This window comes from Oncorhynchus tshawytscha, unplaced genomic scaffold, assembly GCF_018296145.1.
Source record: "Oncorhynchus tshawytscha isolate Ot180627B unplaced genomic scaffold, Otsh_v2.0 Un_contig_3761_pilon_pilon, whole genome shotgun sequence".
Classification (NCBI taxonomy): domain Eukaryota; kingdom Metazoa; phylum Chordata; class Actinopteri; order Salmoniformes; family Salmonidae; genus Oncorhynchus; species Oncorhynchus tshawytscha.
In genome coordinates, this window is record NW_024609794.1 from 271,152 (window position 1) to 291,863 (window position 20,712).

General features: G+C 48.0%; 2 protein-coding genes across 10 annotated transcripts in view; both read left to right on the forward strand.

The window, feature by feature from the left end:
- Positions 1-182: 182 nt before the first annotated feature.
- Positions 183-11,820, forward strand: LOC112238884 (indian hedgehog B protein-like). Its single transcript, XM_042318151.1, has 3 exons — positions 183-1,245; positions 7,926-8,187; positions 10,393-11,820. The coding sequence occupies exons 1-3, from the start codon at positions 946-948 to the stop codon at positions 11,112-11,114; spliced, it is 1,284 nt and encodes a 427-aa protein (XP_042174085.1). The 5' UTR covers positions 183-945; the 3' UTR covers positions 11,115-11,820.
- Positions 11,821-12,333: 513 nt separating this feature from the next.
- Positions 12,334-20,712, forward strand: part of bin1b (bridging integrator 1b) — a 49,927-nt gene continuing 41,548 nt past the window's right edge. For 2 of the 9 annotated variants that reach the window (XM_042318158.1, XM_042318161.1), the window contains exon 1: positions 12,334-12,855. In XM_042318158.1, coding sequence (XP_042174092.1) covers positions 12,763-12,855 — 93 coding nt within the window. In that variant the 5' untranslated portion in view covers positions 12,334-12,762. The remainder of the gene's footprint in view (positions 12,856-20,712) is intronic. The other 7 variants (XM_042318165.1, XM_042318166.1, XM_042318159.1 and 4 more) reach the window with 6 other exon arrangements.

Consider the following 20,712-nt stretch of genomic DNA (forward strand, 5'->3'; position numbering starts at 1 on the left):
GTCGTTGACGGGTTTTGGAATTCCTGACTGTCTCCCGGACCCAAGAAATCGGACATGCATGTGGCAATTACCGCGCTTCTTACTGAGGGCGATTCAATTATGTTCGCATTAACAATATTCTGGAGGGGGGGAGCGCGCGCGTGTGTCTTTCACCAGGTTATGAGTCCAAGACAATCACACGGGTCCAAAGGACAGTATCGGTGTGTGCGCGAGTCTAGACGGCTGTAGGGTGTTGTTTGTCTCGCACAGTGGCGTTGAGCAGAAAGAGCCGAGCGTGTGGGCAATAAAGTGAAATGGCTCGGCCGGGCTGACCAGATGGGAGGAGAGGTAGGCTGGGACGGGACAGAGGGCAGGACTGGCAGGGCGCGGTCTCCTCCACGGCATCTGATCTTTCGGAACTCTTCCATTTCCAGTTGAGCTGAGAGTCTTGCACCACAGGCCACGCATTGAGAGCCAAGCCGAGTGGCAGGAAAACCGCTGCGGGGACACCCTTTGACCGCTACCCAAAAAGCCCAGTCAGTCTGCGCACCGGGGCCTGTCTGACTGAGGGAAGTTTCTCACAGCTAAGGGAACGGCTTTGAACCTGTCTGCCAAGATAAACGATTTTTCCCTATTTATGCGCGTGTCTCCGCTTGAACTGTGAGACGAGACGTTCACCGTGAGAGGAGCAGCTGAACGCGCCGGTACTTTATTATAGGGGATCTTACCTGGGGGTTTTAAAAGACGCCGGCGCTGTACTCCATCTCCAGTAGCGCAGCGTCTTTTTGCGCGCCGGGATATGGCGAGTTTTGGGGACTTGGTGATTAATTTGTAACTGTCCTCCTCCCCCTCTTTTACCCTGTGAAAGGAGATAAGCAGCGACCAGGGGGAGGAGGTGTTTTAAATTGATCAGTGACATTTTTCTGTCACCTCCTTTTGGGGTGTCCGTTGGCGTGGGTGAGTGGAATGCTACTCCCCAGGCTCGTGGTGTGCCTCGCCGGGTGCGCAGTGATTCTCTCGCAGGTCAGCGAGGGCTGCGGGCCAGGAAGGGGATATGGCAAGAGGAGGTCACCGAGGAAGCTTGCGCCACTTGCCTACAAGCAGTTCAGCCCTAATGTAGCGGAGAAGACACTAGGTGCGAGTGGTCGATATGAGGGGAAAATAACACGGAACTCGGAGCGCTTCAAAGAGCTGACCCCAAACTATAACCCTGACATCATATTTAAAGATGAAGAGAACACCGGTGCAGACCGGATGATGACACAGGTAAGACTAACCTATACGCTGGATAGACTAGATTCGTAAAGCCCTACTGTGATATCATGCTTCATTGGCCATGTCAAACACATATCTGCACTTGGGACACTTGTATGTGGGATTGGGTAGCTCCCTAAAGCCTACCTCTTGTACTTTGTACAGCCTTTAAACCCGTGGACCTGTCTTATCGATGCCGTGTTATTGACTTTGGTTTCCTGGCCAGGAGCAGTGCACGGCACTGATTACAGAGTGCGTATTTGCACAACGTGCTTGAGTCACGCAATCCAAAGAGCGTATTGTTGGCAACATGATAGATATGGAGGGTGACTCAGAATGGTATTGGGATATGGAGAGGTTTGCCAGTCTGGCCCTCATCAGGTCACCCGCAGGACATCAGTCAAAGTTGGACTGGCGGCTCCAATAACTGGTCTGATGGTTGGTTCCAACATTTTTCGTGCAGAGCTGAAATAGCATCACATGAGATATTTGGAGTTAAATTGGGGCTGCCGCATGCGTAAAGCTGGGCAGCTGCAACAAACCTTATAACGCAACCCCTTCTATAAAAGTACGGAATAGTGGAAGCATGTAATTAAAACACTATGTCCTCTGTTTTTACATTTTTGGGGAAAAACACCCAATCGTCCTACTTGGTCAGAGCCTGACTCGGTGCATATGCAAATGTTTACAGTTCGTTTAAGCCTGACTGGCCAGAGTTAACGGTCGCCTTTTGGACTGTCAGACTTTTTACGACACGCTCATTGATGTGGTTCCGAGAGTGGAATTTATTTGACTTCAATTCCCTAGGAATAAAGTATTTATATCTGCCTCTTGTGACCACGGGCTTCCTCTGAAAGGCGAGCATTTATGTCCCCCACGTGGAAACAGAGTGCCAGATCTCACTCGGGTTTTTAGCTGTCACCTCGCTCCAAGCGCACACAAACACACAGGGCTGCGCGTTTAACTTGACCTGCGCACAATTTATGTGCTCCGAGCGCGACCGCCGCCGCCTGCCACAGGAGACAACCTCCTGTTTGTTTTTCACCATTTTGTGTTATTTTTCTGTTTGTTTTTGAAGCACATGTGCAAAAATAGTCCACTTCACATGCATTCAAGACTTAATTATAGACATTTTTCGCCTCTTATTTTTAAATCAGCAGTGGTGACTTGCCTGCCCGCGAGTGGCACTGGAGCGCGCATACAGACGTGACTGTTCAGCGGCTGAAGCCATAGGTGTGCACACTGCACAGGCACGTGTTGTCAACTCGACATCGAATGTTTGTGTAGCTCGTGGTCAGTGCGAAACCGCGCCTACAGAAACCCCGTCGATCTGTACCTTGAAAGTAAAACCAACAAAATTAATCGACTGATTTATGGACTCGAGTTCGTGTCTGCGACCGCAGAGGAAAAAAATTGATGTTAAAATCCACACCACTCTGTGAAAAGGCATCTATTGGGACTCTGCAATGAGCTATTCTTATCCCGGTGAACCTGAGAGGACCGACATGGAAAAATAAGTTAGAACACCATACATAGATTTTGAAATACAACATTGGCCAAACTAATAGCCTAAACCTATCCAAATGCAACACGTAAAAGACGCATAGTGTCAAAAAATTATTGTAACCTATAGGGGCCACTACCAATCTAGCCCGAGTTTAGCTGTGCAGTTGGCGGAGAGTGGCAGTGCCTCTGCCCATGTCTCCACTTAATAGAAATCATGCGGTAGAATACATACTGAGTGTACAAAACATTATGAACACCTGCTGTTTCCTTGACAGACTGACCAGGTGAATCTAGGCCAAAGCTATGATCACTAATTGATGTCACTTGTTAAATCCACTTCAATCAGTGTCGATGAGGGGAGGAGACAATTGAGTCATGGATTGTGTATGTGTGAAATTCAGAGAGTGAATGGGCAAGACAAAAGATTTACATACCTTTGAATATTGTATGGTAGTAGGTGCCAGGCGCACTGGTTTGAGTGTCAAAAACTGCAAAGCTCAACAGCTTCCAGTGTGTATCAAGAGTGGTCCACCACCCAAAGGACATCCAGCCAACTTGATACAACTGAAGGAAGCATTGGAGTCAACATGGGCCAGCATCCCTGTTTCAGTCTGTTCGACACCTTGTAGAGTCCATGCCCGATAAATTGAGGCTGTTCTGAGGGCAAAAAGGGGGAAACTCAATATTAGGAAGGTGTTTCTAATGTTTCATACACTCAGTGTGGTATGTATGTATGTGTAGACCCCAGGGCACAACTGAGCAAGAGGACAAGTACATTACAGTGTCTAGTTTGAGAAACAGACACCTCACAAGTCCTCAACTGGCAGCTTCATTAAATAGTACCTGCAAAACACCAGTCTCAACGTCAACTGTGAAGAGGTGACTCCAGGATGCTGGCATTCTAGGCAGAGTTGCAAAGAAAAAGCCATATCTCAGACAGGCCAATAAAAAGAAAAGATTAAGATGGGCAAAAGAACACAGACACTGGACAGAGGAACTCTGCCTAGAAGGCCAGCATCCCGGAGTCGCCTCTTCACTGTTGATGTTGAGACTGGTGTTTTGTGGATACTATTTAATGAAGCTGCCAGTTGAGGACATGTGAGGCATCTGTTTCTCAAACTAGACACTCTAATGTACTTGTCCTTTTGCTCAGTTGTGCACCGGGGCCTCCCACTCTTTATATTCTGGTTAGAGCCCGTTTGCAATGTTCTGTGAAGGGAGTAGTACACAGCATTGTACGAGATATTCAGTTTCTTGACAATTTCCCGCATGGAATAGACTTCATTTCTCAGAACAAGAATAAACTGATGAGTTTCAGAAGAAAGTTCCTTGTTTCTGACCACTTTGAGCCTGTTATCGAACCTACAAATTCTGATGCTCCAGATACTCAACAAGTTTAAAGAAGGCCAGTTCTTTTGCTTCTTTAATCAGGACAACAATTTTCAGCTGTGCTAGCATAATTGCAAAAGGGTTTTCTAATGATCAATTAGCCTTATAAAATTATAAACTTGGATTAGCTTAAACAAAGTGCCATTGGAACACAGGAGTGATGGTTGCTGATAATGGGCCTCTGTACGCCTATGTAGATATTCCATTAAAAATCAGCCGTTTCCAGCTACAATACTCATTTACAACATTAATAATGTCTACACTTTATTTCTGATCAATTTGATGGACAAAAAATGTGCTTTTCTTTCAAAAACAAGGACATTTCTGTGACCACAAACTTTTGAATGGTAGTGTATACACTACATTCGGAAAGTATTCAGACCCCGTGACTTTTTCCACATTTTGTTACATTACAGCCTTATTCTAAAATTGATTAAATTGTTTTTTTCCTCATTAATCTACACACAATAACCCATAATGTCAAAGCAAAAATAGGTTTTTAGAAATGTTTGCAAATTCATAAAAATAATCTGAAATATCACATTTTCACAAGTATTCATACCCTTTACTCAGTACTTTGTTGAAGCACCTTTGGCAGCGATTACAGCCTTGAGTCTTCTTGGGTATGATGCTAACTTGGCACACCTGTATTTGGGGAGTTTCTCCCATTGTTCTCTGCAGATCCTCTCAAGCTCTGTTCGGTTAGATCGGGAGCGTCGCTGCACAGCCAATTTCAGGGCTCTCCAGAGATGTTAAAACGGGTTCAAGTCCGGGCTCTGGCTGGGCCACTCAAGGACATTCAGAGACTTGTCCAGAAGTCACCCTTGCGTTGTCTTGGCTGTGTGGTTAGGGTTGTTGTCCTGTTGGAAGGGGAACCTTCACCCCAGTCTGAGGTCCTGAGCACTCTGGAGCAGGTTTTCATCAAGGATCTCTCTGTACTTTGCTCTGTTCATCTTTCCCTCAATCCTGACTAGTCTCCCAGTCCCTGGTGCGGAAAAACATCCCCACAGCATGATTCTGCCATGAGCATGCTTCACCGTAGGGATGGTGCCAGGTTTCCTCCAGACAATGCGCTTGGGTTCAATCTTGGCGTCATCAGACCAGAGAATCTTGTTTCTCATGGTCTGAGAATCTTTAGGTGTCTTTTGGCAACTCTAAGCGGGCTGTCATGTTCCTTTTACTGAGGAGTGGCTTCCATCTGGCCACTCTACCTTAAAGGCCTGATTGGTGGAGTGCTGCAGAGATGGGAGAACCTTCCATAAGGACAACCATCTCCACAGAGGAACTCTGGAGCTCTGTCAGAGTGACCATCGGGTTCTTGGTCACCTCCCTGACCAAGGCCCTTCTCCCCTGATTTCTCAGTTTGGCTGGGCGGCCAGCTCTAGGAAGAGTCTTGGTGGTTACAAACTTCTTCCATTTAAGAATGATGGAGAGCCACTGTGTTCTTGGGGACACTTCACCAGATCTGTACCTCAACACAATCCTGTCTCGGAGCTCTACAGACAATTCCTTCAACCTCATGGTTTGGTTTTTGCTATGACATGCACTGTCAACCGTGGGACCTTATATAAACAGGTGTGTGCCTTTCCAAATCATGTCCAATCAATTTAATTTACCACAGGTGGACTCCAAGTTGTCGGAACATCTCAAGGATGATCAATGGAAAACGGATACACCTGAGCTCAACTCACAGCAAAGAGAGTGAATACTTATGTCAATAAGGTATTTCGGTTTTATAGGGTATTGTGTGTAGATCAATGAGGGGAAAAATGTAAAATCCATTTTAGAATAAGGCTGTAACGTAACAAAATGTGGATAAAAAGTCAAGGGGTCTGAATACCTTCCAAATTCACTGTGTACATATAGGTGTACCTAATGTTTTGTACACTCGGTTTATATGTGTATATATATATATATAATACACCTACCAGACACGTACACTGTATGTGTTCTGAACAGAAATGTACACAGGGTGAAACAGTAAGGGCCTGTGTATATTACCGGCTTAGGGAATCCTGTGACCTAACCCACCCTTTCAGTCTGCAGAAGCTATATGTCACACTGTCTACATGTCCCTAAAATTGTAATCTGGACCTCCAAGCCAGTTCTGTTGCTTTTTCCCCATTCTTCCCCTCTAATCAGGGAATGATTTAGACCTGGGACACCAGGTGAGTGCAATTCATTATCAGGTAGAAGAGAGAACCAGCAGTAGTCCGGACCTCATATAGGATGAGATTTGAATACCCTGCTCTGTTCACAGTTACCTCCAGAAAGTAGTGTCATGTTTCCTATTGTGAATGAGATGGTGACAAAAATAATGACAAATTTAGCTTTAGGTGATCTGAGGGCAAGTGTGTGTGTGCTTAGTGCGTGTGTGTGTGTGGTGTGCTTGGCGTGTGTGTGTGCTTGGTGTGTGTGTGTGTGACTAGGGAACGTCCAACACCCTCAGGGTCCTCAATAGGACCTCTCACCCTCTATTTGCTCACCCTCACCAGACCCAAGTTTGGGGAGAGCTGCATTGGCTGGCTGTTCATACCCACGTCTCCCTCTATCCTCCTGTCCAATACCCTCTAACTTCACACCACCCCTCTACCTCAATACCCCCCTAACCTCACCCCAACCTACCACTCCACCCTATCCCACCTACCACTCCACCGTATCCCACCTACCACTCCACCCTATCCCACCTACCACTCCACCCTATCCCACCTACCTCTCCACCCTATCCCACCTACCTCTCCACCCTATCCCACCTACCTCTCCACCCTATCCCACCTACCTCTCCACCCTATCCCACCTACCACTCTACCCTATCCCACCTACCACTCCACCCTATCCCACCTACCTCTCCACCCTATCCCACCTACCTCTCCACCCTATCCCACCTACCACTCTACCCTATCCCACCTACCTCTCCACCCTATCCCACCTACCTCTCCACCCTATCCCACCTCCACCTCTCCACCCTATCCCACCTACCACTCTACCCTATCCCACCTACCACTCCACCCTATCCCTCCTACCACTCTACCCTATCCCACCTACCACTCCACCCTATCCCACCTACCACTCCACCCTATCCCACCTACCACTCTACCCTATCCCACCTACCTCTCCACCCTATCCCACCTACCTCTCCACCCTATCCCACCTACCTCTCCACCCTATCCCACCTACCTCTCCACCCTATCCCACCTACCACTCTACCCTATCCCACCTACCACTCCACCCTATCCCACCTACCTCTCCACCATTTCTCCGGTCCCTAACTTAGACTCTCAGCCTCCTCTCTCTCGCCACAGAGAGCAAACACCCAGACTGATGAGACTGTAGGGGGGCATTGTCTGCTGGCCAGATGCAGGGGGGAGGTGTTGAGGAGTTGGGCCTTCTGTGGTGGGGTGGCTGGTTTGTTGAACAGCCCCAGGCTTCTACATTGGTTGGATGGGGTGGATGCCTGATGGATAGCTCTTGCACCAGGGTTCTTTCTCAATTGGCTGTCCTCGAATGCTTGTGTCTGGACTTTTTGATCTTCTCCTCCAATGCCTTCTGAGCAGGATGTGAGAAAAGCAGACACGAGGAATCAAGGAAAGACCATTGAGAAAGAGCTATGGACTACATTGTGTAATGATGTGTTATCATTCTTTCAGCCATTTTAAGTCCATGAACTGTTATAAATGCACTTTATTACACACTGACACGTGTAGATTCACCCCACAACTCTAACACTCCTGTCTCTCTTGCCTCCCCTCCCTTCCTCCCTCTCATGACCCTTAAAACCCTTTAACCTCCCCGGGCAGCGCTGCAAGGACAAGCTGAACTCTCTGGCCATCTCGGTGATGAACCTGTGGCCGGGGGTGCGCCTCCGGGTCACAGAGGGCTGGGATGAGGACGGCCACCATTCTGAGGAGTCGCTCCACTACGAGGGACGGGCGGTCGACATCACGACCTCTGACCGCGACCGCAACAAGTACGCCATGTTGGCTCGACTGGCAGTTGAGGCCGGCTTCGACTGGGTCTACTACGAGTCCAAGGCCCACGTGCACTGCAGTGTGAAGTCGGGTGAGAGACGGAGAGAGAGGGGCAGGAAGGAGGGGAGGGAAAGAGGGCTGAAGGGGAGAGCGAGAGGGAGATTGAACAAGCATCAGAGAGAGACCGGAGGAAGGAGGATGTAGCAGTAACACACTGTGCATGGACGTCTGTTTCACCTAACTGCCACTAATGAAAAATAAACAACCTCTCACTCTTTCTCGGTACGTGATAATAGTGAAATTATGGATAGTGAATGATTTGATACACAGTGAATGAATTGACTGCCTTCACCTTAACTGGACACACATTGGACACTTAGCAGAGGAGGGACAGCATCACCTCTACATTCCTTACTAAACATAACACTGAACCACTTGAAGACGCCCTTCAACAGTGGCCACCTCGTCACTATGGATCAAATCAAAACGGACGCCTGCTTTTTTTGGGGGGGGGGTCACAGCTAGAGGGACATACAGCCGCTTTGGGTGACTGACTTCTCAGCTTCTTCCCTAACCCCTTCTAACCCTCTTCACTGCAACTGTCTCTTGACCCATCTATGACCTGGCCATTGTTGCTTAAAGCTTACATTAGGATCAGTTGAGTGACTCACCATTAAGGGAGAGGTAGCTACTGCAACTTTATGTGGTCACTCACTCACAACCCCCCTTTTGCTAGAAATGATTCCCTTATGTTACTGGCATGCTATGCTGCGGCAATATGTTGGTGTGCAGCGTTGCTTCAGTTTACTTTGTGTCTCTCTTCTGCTTCTTCTTTCTCCCATTGATGTAGCCTCATTGATAAAGCCACAGACGTTAGTAGTGTAGCTAAGCGATGATCCTTGTTCAGGACTGATTCGGTTGTCAGGGGAACAGTATAGAACACAGAATAGAGCAAAACAGAGCAGAGACAGATCAAACTGTCTTCTCTTGTACTACGTGGTGCCTGAAATGATCTTTTCCCTCTGTCCTCTCTTTATTTAATTTCTCTCTGTCCTCTCTTTATTTATTTTCCCTCTATCCTCCCTCTATTTATTTTCCCTCTATCCTCTCTTTATTTATTTTCCCTCTATCCTCTCTTTATTTATTTTTCCTCTGTTCCTTCTGTCTTTCCTACCCAGATCGGGTTGCGAGTCACCAGTCCTTGACTTGATCGGAAGACGGCACCGGGCGCCATTTTTTATTTTTTTTTCCAACTGAAACCTCAAACTGTGAAAAAGAAAAACCACTCAAGAAAGACATCTCTTCATAGACCAAGAAGTCTCATCTGCTGCTACAAGTGACATCATAATACCAAGGCTTCCTTGAAACTCCATTCTAACACTTACTGAGGGGCGGGGCGGTAGGTAGCCTAGTGGTTAGAACATTGGACTAGTAACCGAAAGGTTGCAAGATTGAATCCCTGAGCTGACAAGGTAAAAATCTGTGGTTCTGCCCCTGAACAAGGCTGTTTCTAGGCCGTCATTGAAAATAAGAATTTGTTCTTAACTGACTTGCCTAGTTAAATAAAAGGTCAAATAAAACTGAGTGGGGGACCCAAAAACTGACACCAATACAAAGAGCCCACAAGGGAGCGCTACCCAACCAGACCCCTACTACATTCAGGACTGGAAAGGTGAATGAAGAAGAAGAAGAATGATTTACCAAGAAGGTGCCCATAGATGCTGATCTTGGGTCAGTTTTGTATTTTCCCCACTAATGGAGCTTATGATTGGGGGAACGGAAGCTGATCCTAGACCTGTGCCTAGAGGAAACTTCACCCCTGAACAACCAAGTACATAGCATGTTACACCATACATTGGAGATGATGTGGAGTTTGAGGTTATGTTGGTGCAGTGGGCGGAGTCTCGGTCCACAGATGATTAACCTCCACTTCCTGATTCTCCAATCATTTGGCTGGACCTGGCCTTGGTCCTACCTTGCACTGATATGTGTGTAGATAGACATGAGACAGTCCCAACGTACCACATCAAGTTCAGCACCTTAAAACACAAATTAACACAGACTTACACACACACAAACTGAGGGATGGAAACACACACACACATTCAAATAGCAGCTTTAATCTTTCAGCCAGCTTTTGTTATTTTCTGTGGAGTAGACGGAAATAAAGAAGCTAATATTTATTTAAAGGGTGGAATATATTTGCTATGCGTAGACTTACTGTGTACCTACCCACCTCACAGAATGCATTGTTTCACAACCTCTCTCCCTCTCCCTCTCTCTCTCTCTCTCTCAGAGCACTCCGTTGCCGCTAAATCAGGGGGGTGTTTTCCGGGAGGGGCGTGGGTGACCCTAGAGGACGGGGGTCAAAGGTTGATCCAGGACCTGCAGCCGGGTGAGCGAGTCCTCGCCTCTTCAGGGAGCGACGGCAGCGGAGAGCTCGTTTACAGCGAGGTCCTCACCTTCCTGGACCGCGACCCCGCAACCCGGAAGGAATTCTACACCATTGGGACAGAAGGCGGGGTTAGCCTGTCACTCACCGCTGCCCACCTGCTGTTCGTGTCCAAGGGAAACTGCTCTGAAGGGGCGGAGCCAACTCCTGGTAGTATGAGGACGGTATACGCCAGCGACGCGCGGCCGGGACAGTGTGTGCTAACCACAGTGTCTGGGGAGGGGGTTGGAAAGGGGGAGGAGGGGAGAAAAGGCGTGGGGCATCTCTCGCGCATCTCCCGGGTGAGTGTGCAGGAGGATAAGGGTGTGTTTGCGCCCCTCACCCGCCATGGGACGCTGTCGGTGAACGGCATGGTGGCATCGTGCTACGCGGTGGTGGACGGGCATGACCTCGCCCACTGGGCCTTCGCCCCGCTCCGCCTGCTGCACCGTTGGATTGGCTCCGCTGGCGGACATTTTGGAGACACCGGGGTTCACTGGTACTCCCAGTTACTGTACTGGATAGGTAGTCTGCTGCTGGACTCTGGACACTTCCATCCCTGGGGACTGGCTGACCCAGGGAGGTGAGACTCTAGATGGGGAAGAGGAAGTAATGTAACTGGCTTGGTTGGGAGATATACAGACCAGATGACCCACTGGACTGATGCCCCATTGGTCCTGACTATAAAAGGGCGGGGTTTCCCTTGTTCTCGAGTCTAGCACACTGATGCAGAGGGCGGACTCTCAGGAAAAGGGTGGGGCTTGATGACTGACCACGCCTATTTCATTGGAGAGAGGAGATTGAGCCATGAATGAATCTGGACAGATAGACAATGTGTTCTCTCACACCATAGTATACAAATCATTGGTACCCCTGAGGAAAAACTACAAATGGGTGTGTCCTCTTCACACAGATGGGACAGGTGGACCTGGTCGTGTCTGTGGTGAGACCATAGTTTCTAAAGGGGAGAGAGTTTGTTTTATTTAACATTGAGAGGTGTCTCATTGAAATCAAGCTACCATTATGAAGAACATCTAAAGCATTTTCTTTTTTCATCTTTTTTGATTGCTTCATAGTAAGATGTCCGTAACACGACACAACTATGATGTCGCAACTTGGCAACTGAAGGAAAGTATAGGCTTCATGTATAGAACATATCTAGAGGTATGATATTTTAAGGCAACATTTACTGTATTTTATTAAAGCGATGTCTGAAATATTTATGATTTTAATATTATGTAAAATGAGATATTTAAAGATTTATTTTTTGAAATTAAATATTATGGAAATGCTCCTGGTTTTGTTTTCTATTATAAATCGCAACATTGTAACTATCTTTGCTGTAGATATGAACCCAAGCAACACCTTTAAAGGCTGAAGCCATAAAAGTTATATGAAGGCTTCATAAAGCATTTAAGACTGTTGTTTCTTAAGTCTTGCCACAGCTTTCTCTCACTGCCATCTACTGGTAGACAATGATACGGTACGAGGGTGATAGACAATTCCACGTGATAATACGCTTCTATGATCTCAATTTAACTACACTGCATCGGTGAATCCCATTCAAACCAAGATGCAGAATACAAATATGATAACGATTACATTTTGTGGCCACGACGACATGTAACAAAATGTAGCCTACAGATGGCCTACTTTCTCTCAGATTATATAACTGTTTTAAATCATAGATGGTAGACTGTTAAAAATATTTCATATGATTCAATGAAACGATAAAGTAGAAGTCTATTCGCAGCAGCAACTCCCACACACCGGTTGCACCCACAACAGTTGGCGAGTCGGCTAATAAGTGTTAACTACTGTGCCTTTAAGAGGATGGACGAGCAGAGGGGAAATGTAATCGCTCCTTAACGGACCAAAGGCTCGTCAATTGACTGACGAGCAAGGACGATTTTCGGGTCTTTGCTGCTTCAATTCGCTTCTTGCAGCGTCAATTGCCAAAAAGTTACTTTTTCTTAGTTATTACACGTGGGACTATGTTGTTAAACTAGTTGATTAGATTACGTGTTGCACCTTTCAGAAACAGTCATCGGGATTACAATTACGCGCTACCCACACCGTTATCGAGGGCTTTTACGCAGCACGGAGTCCTGGGGAGTCCCTCGCATCCGCACATACCCTTCCTCCTGTTCGACAAGTTCTGTCCCTTTCTATCCTCACACCCGTTTACATCGCATAGCTGTTAATTGGGGATTCGGAGCAGTAAAGAACGGTACAATGGCTGAGGAGCAGGGGAAAACGGGGAAAGGGATCAACACTGGGAAACTGGCCACGAGCATGCAGAAAAGACTTAGCAGAGCGCAAGAAAAGGTAAGCAGGTAGACTGAGACGTGAACTGTTAACCACTTTCACACTACGTTTTTTTCTCTCAATTGAAACCGCACAGAGTGCATTCAACTGGGTACTGTGGCTGTCCAATTCTACACCCAGCTTTCCATCTAAATGTCAAGCCCGCTCCGCTATTTCTATTTGCGTTCTCGGCCTCATTTGTGAATCTAACCCGTTAGTTTTGACAGGCAGCAGGGGGTTGGGTTATTGCAGAAGAGCCGAATGCGCTGACAAATTAAATTGCAGCCACACACACGCATGCTTATTTTTCTAACCGGTTATCTTTGTTCTGTCCAAATAACTACTTTCTTACAATGCATGTGTTACATTATACACTTACAGTAGGATGTTACAATGTAGACTAGCCTAGCCAATCTCTCAGTAAAGTGGAGGGTATTCCTAAAATTACTGTTTTATTTGACCAGTTTATTTATTTTACTTTTTACTTTTGTGTCTAGTCCTGGAAATATCCTCACTGAGTGACGTTTGAAATTGTGAGCGCGACTATTAATTATATAAGTAATTACATGATGGTGTCAGAATAACATTTTAAGGAGACTTTCTGCTTTCTAAAGCCAAACTTCTCCCGAGTGAAGCAGGCAGGAAATGTTGTCTAGTCGGATGACTCTTTGCCTAAACCCTTGGGAATTAACGACCACAACAACACCAGACTCTGGCATACAGGAAGCTCAGTCAACTGCAAGGGGGAAATAAACCATGGAACAGACGGACCTGGGTCTTCTCTTCAGCTCTAGTTTACCACAGTGGGACACCTCGGTTTCCTTTGGAGTACAGGCTTGTCTACAAATCCACATGGTCACTTCCTGTCATGTCCTCATTATAGGAATGGTAATCCCACTCCTGTCTATTTGGCTTGGAATGACAATCTATGGATAGATGCTTGGCCCCTAGGATGGGGAGGGGAGTAGGGATGGAAAAAGACTGGCTGAGTGTGACTTGGCTTTCTTGTGTGTTTGTCAGTCTGATAATGTGTATACATACAGTGCATACGTGTGTTTGGGAGAGTGCTTGCCAACCCTCCTGGTTTGACCTTTGACCTGGAGTCTTCTAGCATTAACCTTCATCCCCAAGTCAGCAGTAGAGATATTTCACAGGAGATTGAATTAATCCATGAATGAAATCGATAACTTGAAACGTAAACAAAAAAGTAAAAGGAGTTTTACTATCGGGAATGTGTTCTCCAGGAATGAGCTCTGTCTGAGTTTACGCTTCTCAAGCAGGGAAGCAACATTTGAATCACTTCCTTGTTACCCTCACCTGAAAAACTTGAATGTTTCTGTCCCCACCCTCATTAACCATCTCATTCCTCAACATCATAGACACTATTCTTGTGTTACCATACTTTCAAGTCTCATCCATCGCTCGGCTATTAGAGTGAGAAAGCCAGAAATGTATTTTCCCCCTCTGTCTTACCCCTTCACCCTGCCACCAGCTGTCTTCTCTGACCAGTAACTCTGTCTTACCCCTTCACCCTGCCACCAGCTGTCTTCTCTGACCAGTAACTCTGTCCCACCCCTTCACCCTGCCACCAGCTGTCTTCTCTGACCAGTAACTCCCACCCCTTCACCCTGCCACCAGCTGTCTGTCCCACCCCTTCACCCTGCCACCAGCTGTCTTCTCTGACCAGTAACTCTGTCCCACCCCTTCACCCTGCCACCAGCTGTCTTCTCTGACCAGTAACTCTGTCTTACCCCTTCACCCTGCCACCAGCTGTCTTCTTCACCCTGCCACCAGCTGTCTTCTCTGACCAGTAACTCTGTCCCACCCCTTCACCCTGCCACCAGCTGTCTTCTCTGACCAGTAACTCTGTCCCACCCCTTCACCCTGCCACCAGCTGTCTTCTCTGACCAGTAACTCTGTCCCACCCCTTCACCCTGCCACCAGCTGTCTTCTCTGACCAGTAACTCTGTCCCACCCCTTCACCCTGCCACCAGCTGTCTTCTCTGACCAGTAACTCCGTCCCACCCCTTCACCCTGCCACCAGCTGTCTTCTCTGACCAGTAACTCTGTCTGTATGGCTGGTGGTCACATTTAGATTCCACTTTGTAGTTTTTGGCTAGCTATTGGCTAATCCCTCCCTAGTGACTGACCTAAAGTTTCACCAGTGGACGGAGCGGAGGAATCTAGAGGACGCTGTCACTGGGTGCCCATCGTGGTTGTCATAGTGATGTCATGCCAGCCTGCGCCCTCTGAGGGTAGACACAACGAGCAGCCCAATAATGGCCCATGCAGTAAAGCATGATAGGAGAATTCCTCCTGGGGAATCCGGAAGTGTCTGAATGGTCATGTGGTGGTGGTGCCCTTTTGAAACCTGACAGCCACCCCTGTCTCATTCAGAAGTCCGACACCCCCTGCACTTTGAATACACTGACCTCTGCACCTCTGCCACCCCAGTTATGACCCTATGCTACTCACATAGTGATAAAACCTCCCAGATCCCAGACCCCACCCTCATGTCCCTGAGGCTCAGCTTGCCCCCTCCCTCCACCACAGTTCTGCCTGCACACCTGTCCATGCCCTGAAACCCCCCAGTCCAGCAGAGAGGTTATCTATGAATAGCAATAGCTCACAAGGCCTCCATCTTGTGTGTGTGTGTGGTGGTTGGCACTGGCATCCCAGTCAGGCCTGAGGGGGTATTTTGGGGGGCTGAAATTGAACACTGGTCAGCAGCAGCAGGCATGTCTCAGGCCTCTGTCAACGCCTAGTAGAGCAGACGGAGAGGAACACACCTTTACACACACACACATGATACACTTCTGCAGCACACACACACAGTAAACCTGTATGGCTCCTGGTAAATCTCACTTAAGACCCAGAGAGGCCTAATGGAGTGTGTGTGTCTAGCACTGGAGCGGAGATTCCTTCTCCATGGATTCCTCTATACTGGGTAAGGAGAGATATCGTAGAGGGGGGGCAGAGAGTTGGGGGGAAGGAGAGGTGTGAGAGATGGGGAAGGGGAAGGGGGAGGGAAACAGAGAGTTGGGGAAGGGGAGAGAGGGAGAAACAGAGAGTTGGGGAAGGGGGAGAGAGGGAGAAACAGAGTTGGGGAAGGGAGGAGAGTTGGGGAAGGGAGAAACAGAGTTGGGGAAGGGGAAAGAGAGAGTTGGGGGAGAAACAGAGTTGGGGAAGGGGAGGGAGAAACAGAGAGTTGGGGAAGGGGAGAGAGGGAGAAACAGAGAGTTGGGGAAGGGGAGAGAGTTGGGGGAGAAACAGAGAGTTGGGGAAGGGGAGAAACAGAGAGTTGGGGAAGAGGGAGAAACAGAGTTGGGGAAGGGGAAACAGAGAGTTGGGGAAGGGAGAAACAGAGAGTTGGGGAAGGGGAGAGAGGGAGAAACAGAGAGTTGGGGAAGAGTTGGGAGAGAGTTGGGGAGAGAGGGAGAAACAGAGAGTTGGGGAAGGGGAGAAACAGAGAGTTGGGGGGAAGGGGGAGAGGGAGAAACAGAGAGTTGGGGAAGGGGAGAGGGGAGAAACAGAGAGTTGGGGAAGAGAGTTGGGGAAGGGGAGAAACAGAGAGTTGGGGACAGAGAGGGGAGAAACAGAGAGTTGGGGAAGGGGGAGAGTTGGGGGGAGAAACAGAGAGTTGGGGAAAGGGAGAAACAGAGAGTTGGGGAAGGGGAGAAACAGAGAGTTGGGGAAGGGGAGAAACAGAGAGTTGGGGAAGGGGAGAAACAGAGAGTTGGGGAGAAACAGAGAGTTGGGGAGAAACAGAGAGTTGGGGAAGGGGAGAAACAGAGAGTTGGGGAAGGGGACAGAGAGTTGGGGGGGGGAGTTGGGGAAACAGAGAGTTGGGGAAGGGGAGAAACAGAGAGTTGGGGAAGGGGAGAAACAGAGAGTTGGGGAAGGGGAGGGAGAGTTGGGGAAGGGGAGAAACAGAGAGTTGGGGGGGAAGGGGAGAAACAGAGTTGGGGAAGGGGAGGAGAGTTGGGGAGGGGAGAAACAGAGAGTTGGGGAAGGGGGGGAAGTTGGGGAAGGGGGGGGAGAGTTGGGGAGAAACAGAGAGTTGGGGAAGGGGAGAGAGTTGGGGAAGGGGAGAAACAGAGAGTTGGGGAAGGGGAGAAACAGAGAGTTGGGGGGAAGAGGGGGAGAGTTGGGGAGGGAGAAACAGAGAGTTGGGGGGAAGGGGAGAAACAGAGAGTTGGGGAAGGGGAGAAACAGAGAGTTGGGGAAGGGGAGAGAGGGAGAAACAGAGAGTTGGGGAGGGGAGAAACAGAGAGTTGGGGAAGGGGAGAGAGGGAGAAACAGAGAGTTGGGGAAGGGGAGAAACAGAGAGTTGGGGAAGGAGAGGTGTGAGAGAGGGGGAAGGGGAGAGAGGGGGTGGATAAGTAACGGTACACAGAAAAATACATCACACACAGTCCTATACAGTCCCTCTCTCTCACACACACACAGTAAACCCACTTGGCTCCTGGTAAATCTCGTTAAGACCCAGAGAGGCCTAATGGGGTGTGTGAGGGGGAGAGAGAGACTGTGTATTTTTCTGTGTGTTCTGTTACTTCTGGTAGTTGGTGGTGGAAAGTAGCATGACATCCTCTCTGCACGTCACGTGGGGTCGGGCTGTTACACTCTGACCTGGGGACTAAAATGTCAACCCTCGGTCAGTGAAGTCAACTGGTTGATTCAGGGCAGCTACAGTAAAACATTCTCTCCAGTTTGGCCTGTCAACAACTCCTGTGGTGAATACCACACTGACGGATCTAGAGGCTATAGAGTTCAACCTTACGGAATATGGAACGGCATCCAGACTCTGGATGAGTCTTGCAGTGCTTGGTTGGTGCTTGGTTGGTGTTTGGTTGAATCAGTCCACAGCAAGGAGAAATGAGTGTGTAACTTTCTTTTTGATCTTCTGTTACCTCAGGGGGGGGCTTGGTTGACATGTGGAGAGTAGAATGTGCTGGTCAGTACTTGAGGTGTTGTCGGGAGGGAGAATATCACTGGAAATAGTGACACCATTGCTTTAGGACCTTTTAGTTTCAACCTTGCCACAGCAGGTGCTGCAGACAGTCTAGAAGGCATAAGAATAGAACTGGGGACTTCCCCGTCCTCTTAACGTATGGAACTTCTGACCACAGAAGTAGTGACTCGCTCACCGTGTTGAATGAGACCCCGAACTCACGACAACTACGAGCTAAGAGTCTGTGACGAAATGTACTCCTGAAATGTATTCCTGAAATGTACTCCTGAAATGTACTCCCGGGACTCATGATCTGTACAGCTTACAGTAAGGCCCCATGCCTGTTGTTTAATCACTGCCAGAGTTCTTTGAAGTCCTTGGCAGTCTTCTACTGTCCAGCCCCTCCCCTTCCTGCTGTTTCCTCTTCCTCGCTGCACTCCCCCTGACAGACTGCTGCTCATCTTGTTTAACGGGATTGTTCACTTCTTGTTCAAACATTTTTATTTTTATTTTTTAAAGTACATTATTTTCAACATACCTAGACACCCTAACTATTTGTAGGTTCTTTAGTATGTTTTTAGCATTTGGAGAATGCAGAAATTCTAGTGGAAATTGTTTATCAGTTAGCGGTTCAGGCCAAAAAGTAAACTATCCCTTTAAGACTCAAGTCCTCCTTATGGTGGGGGTCATGGATATAGTTTCTTCCTGCTGCACCCACCCATTAGACATTCCACCAGAAGGTTGTAACTTCTGATCTGAGGCATGGTGTTAGACAGCATGGCAGTTGGCCAAGGGGGCAACTTTACAGTAGTTTTCATGGGCTAAATATGGGGGATGATGACGCTGTATAAAGGTATCACAGCATTCCTGAGGTCAAACAAACCATCTGGTAGTTATCTGGTTGTGTTGATGGCATTGGGTCAGGCTAACCTCAGTCACAGAAGATAAGACGTCTGTTTGCACCACTACAGTAAACCAGGCCCCAAGGCTGCTGTTTCACTACAGTAGACACTACAGTAAACCAGGCCCCAAGGCTGCTGCACCACTACAGTAAACCAGGCCCCAAGGCTGCTGTTCCACTACAGTAGACACTACAGTAAACCAGGCCCCAAGGCTGCTGTTCCACTACAGTAGACACTACAGTAAACCAGGCCCCAAGGCTGCTGTACCACTACAGTAAACCAGGCCCCAAGGCTGCTGTACCACTACAGTAAACCAGGCCCCAAGGCTGCTGTACCACTACAGTAAACCAGCCCACAAGGCTGCTCTTCCACTACAGTAGACACTACAGTAAACCAGCCCCCAAGGCTGCTGTACCACTACAGTAAACCAGCCCACAAGGCTGCTGTACCACTACAGTAAACCAGCCCACAAGGCTGCTGTACCACTACAGTAAACCAGCCCACAAGGCTGCTGTACCACTACAGTAAACCAGCCCACAAGGCTGCTGTACCACTACAGTAAACCAGCCCACAAGGCTGCTGTACCACTACAGTAAACCAGCCCACAAGGCTGCTGTACCACTACAGTAAACCAGCCCACAAGGCTGCTGTACCACTACAGTAAACCAGCCCACAAGGCTGCTGTACCACTACAGTAAACCAGCCCACAAGGCTGCTGTACCACTACAGTAAACCAGCCCACAAGGCTGCTGTACCACTACAGTAAACCAGCCCACAAGGCTGCTGTACCACTACAGTAAACCAGCCCACAAGGCTGTTTCTCACTGTAAGAAGCACTGCTGTCATTCATTCTGTGGTGCAGGAAGTGCCACTGTTGCCACTGTTTCTGTGGTGCAAGAAGTGCCACTGTGTCCTAGACTAGAGGAAAGCCCTGTGCCATCAGGAAGTGCCACTGTCTCTGGCCTGGGTCCTTTTCATTTTTTGACACCTATGGTGTTGCCCCTGCTCTTCTGGTTTTTCAGATTCGAGAGGATTGGACAGGCTAAATCAAAATGGCGGAGGCTACAACAGCCATTGGGAGAACCAGGCAACGGCATTGACACAGTGATTGATTATACCTACCCAGTCTTTTCAGATCTGTCAATACTGTCCCGGTCTTCTTCAGTGATGAAGCCAAAGTGTCAGGGCAGGGGTACTGTTCAATAGGGCAAAACATGCGACAAGTGTTTCCTATTGGACAAGTTCAGATAGTACCTTGATTTTCAAAAGTTGTTATATTTTTCCTGTTTTGTGCCTACTGGACACAACCAAGCTCTATGGCAAGAGGCTAGGGAGTGAAATGGAACCTGGTCCATAACTGTGATGTCCAGGAAGTGGTGATCATCCCTGTGGTGTAAGTGAAGGGAAATCCCCTGGTCCCGTGTGGGCCAGGATTAGGCAGCCAGGTGGCCGGGGTTAGTTATAGCCGTGTGGTGGGAGGAGTCAACTGACCAGATTAGCTGGTGACCTTGGCAACATCCTCTGACACAATGACGAGCCAAAGAGCTCGCTCTGACGCTCTCTCAGGTCCACAACAATTTCACTCCTCTCTCTCTCTCTTTCAAATCCAAAGGGGCTTTATTGCCATGGGAAACATGTTTACATTGCCAAAGCAAGTGAAGTAAACAAAAGTGAGAAGACGCAAAACATCAACAAACTATTAGAATTGAAAAGTAGATATTGAACTCAAAGGTTTAAAAAAAGAGATGAAGTGTTATATTATCAGCTTTCAAAATTCATTAAAATTGCTTTATTGGCATGACATAACAATGTACAGTACCAGTCAAATTTGGGGACACCTACTTATTCAAGGGTTTCTTTATTGTAAGATAGTGAAGACAAACTCTCAAATAATGTAGTAACCAAAAAAGTGTTAAACAAATCAAAATATATTTGTTATTTGAGATTCTTCAAAGTAGCCACCCTTTGCCTTGATGACAGCTTTACACTCTTGGCATTCTCTCAACCAGCTTCATGAGGATGGAA

Coding starts and splice junctions, on each gene's coding strand:
- LOC112238884 (XM_042318151.1), top strand. CDS start 946: ATGCTACTCCCCAGGCTCGTGGTGTGCCTCGCCGGGTGCGCAGTGATT. Junction 1,246..7,925: donor CAGACCGGATGATGACACAG/GTAAGACTAACC, acceptor CTCCCCGGGCAG/CGCTGCAAGGACAAGCTGAA. Junction 8,188..10,392: donor GCACTGCAGTGTGAAGTCGG/GTGAGAGACGGA, acceptor TCTCTCTCTCAG/AGCACTCCGTTGCCGCTAAA.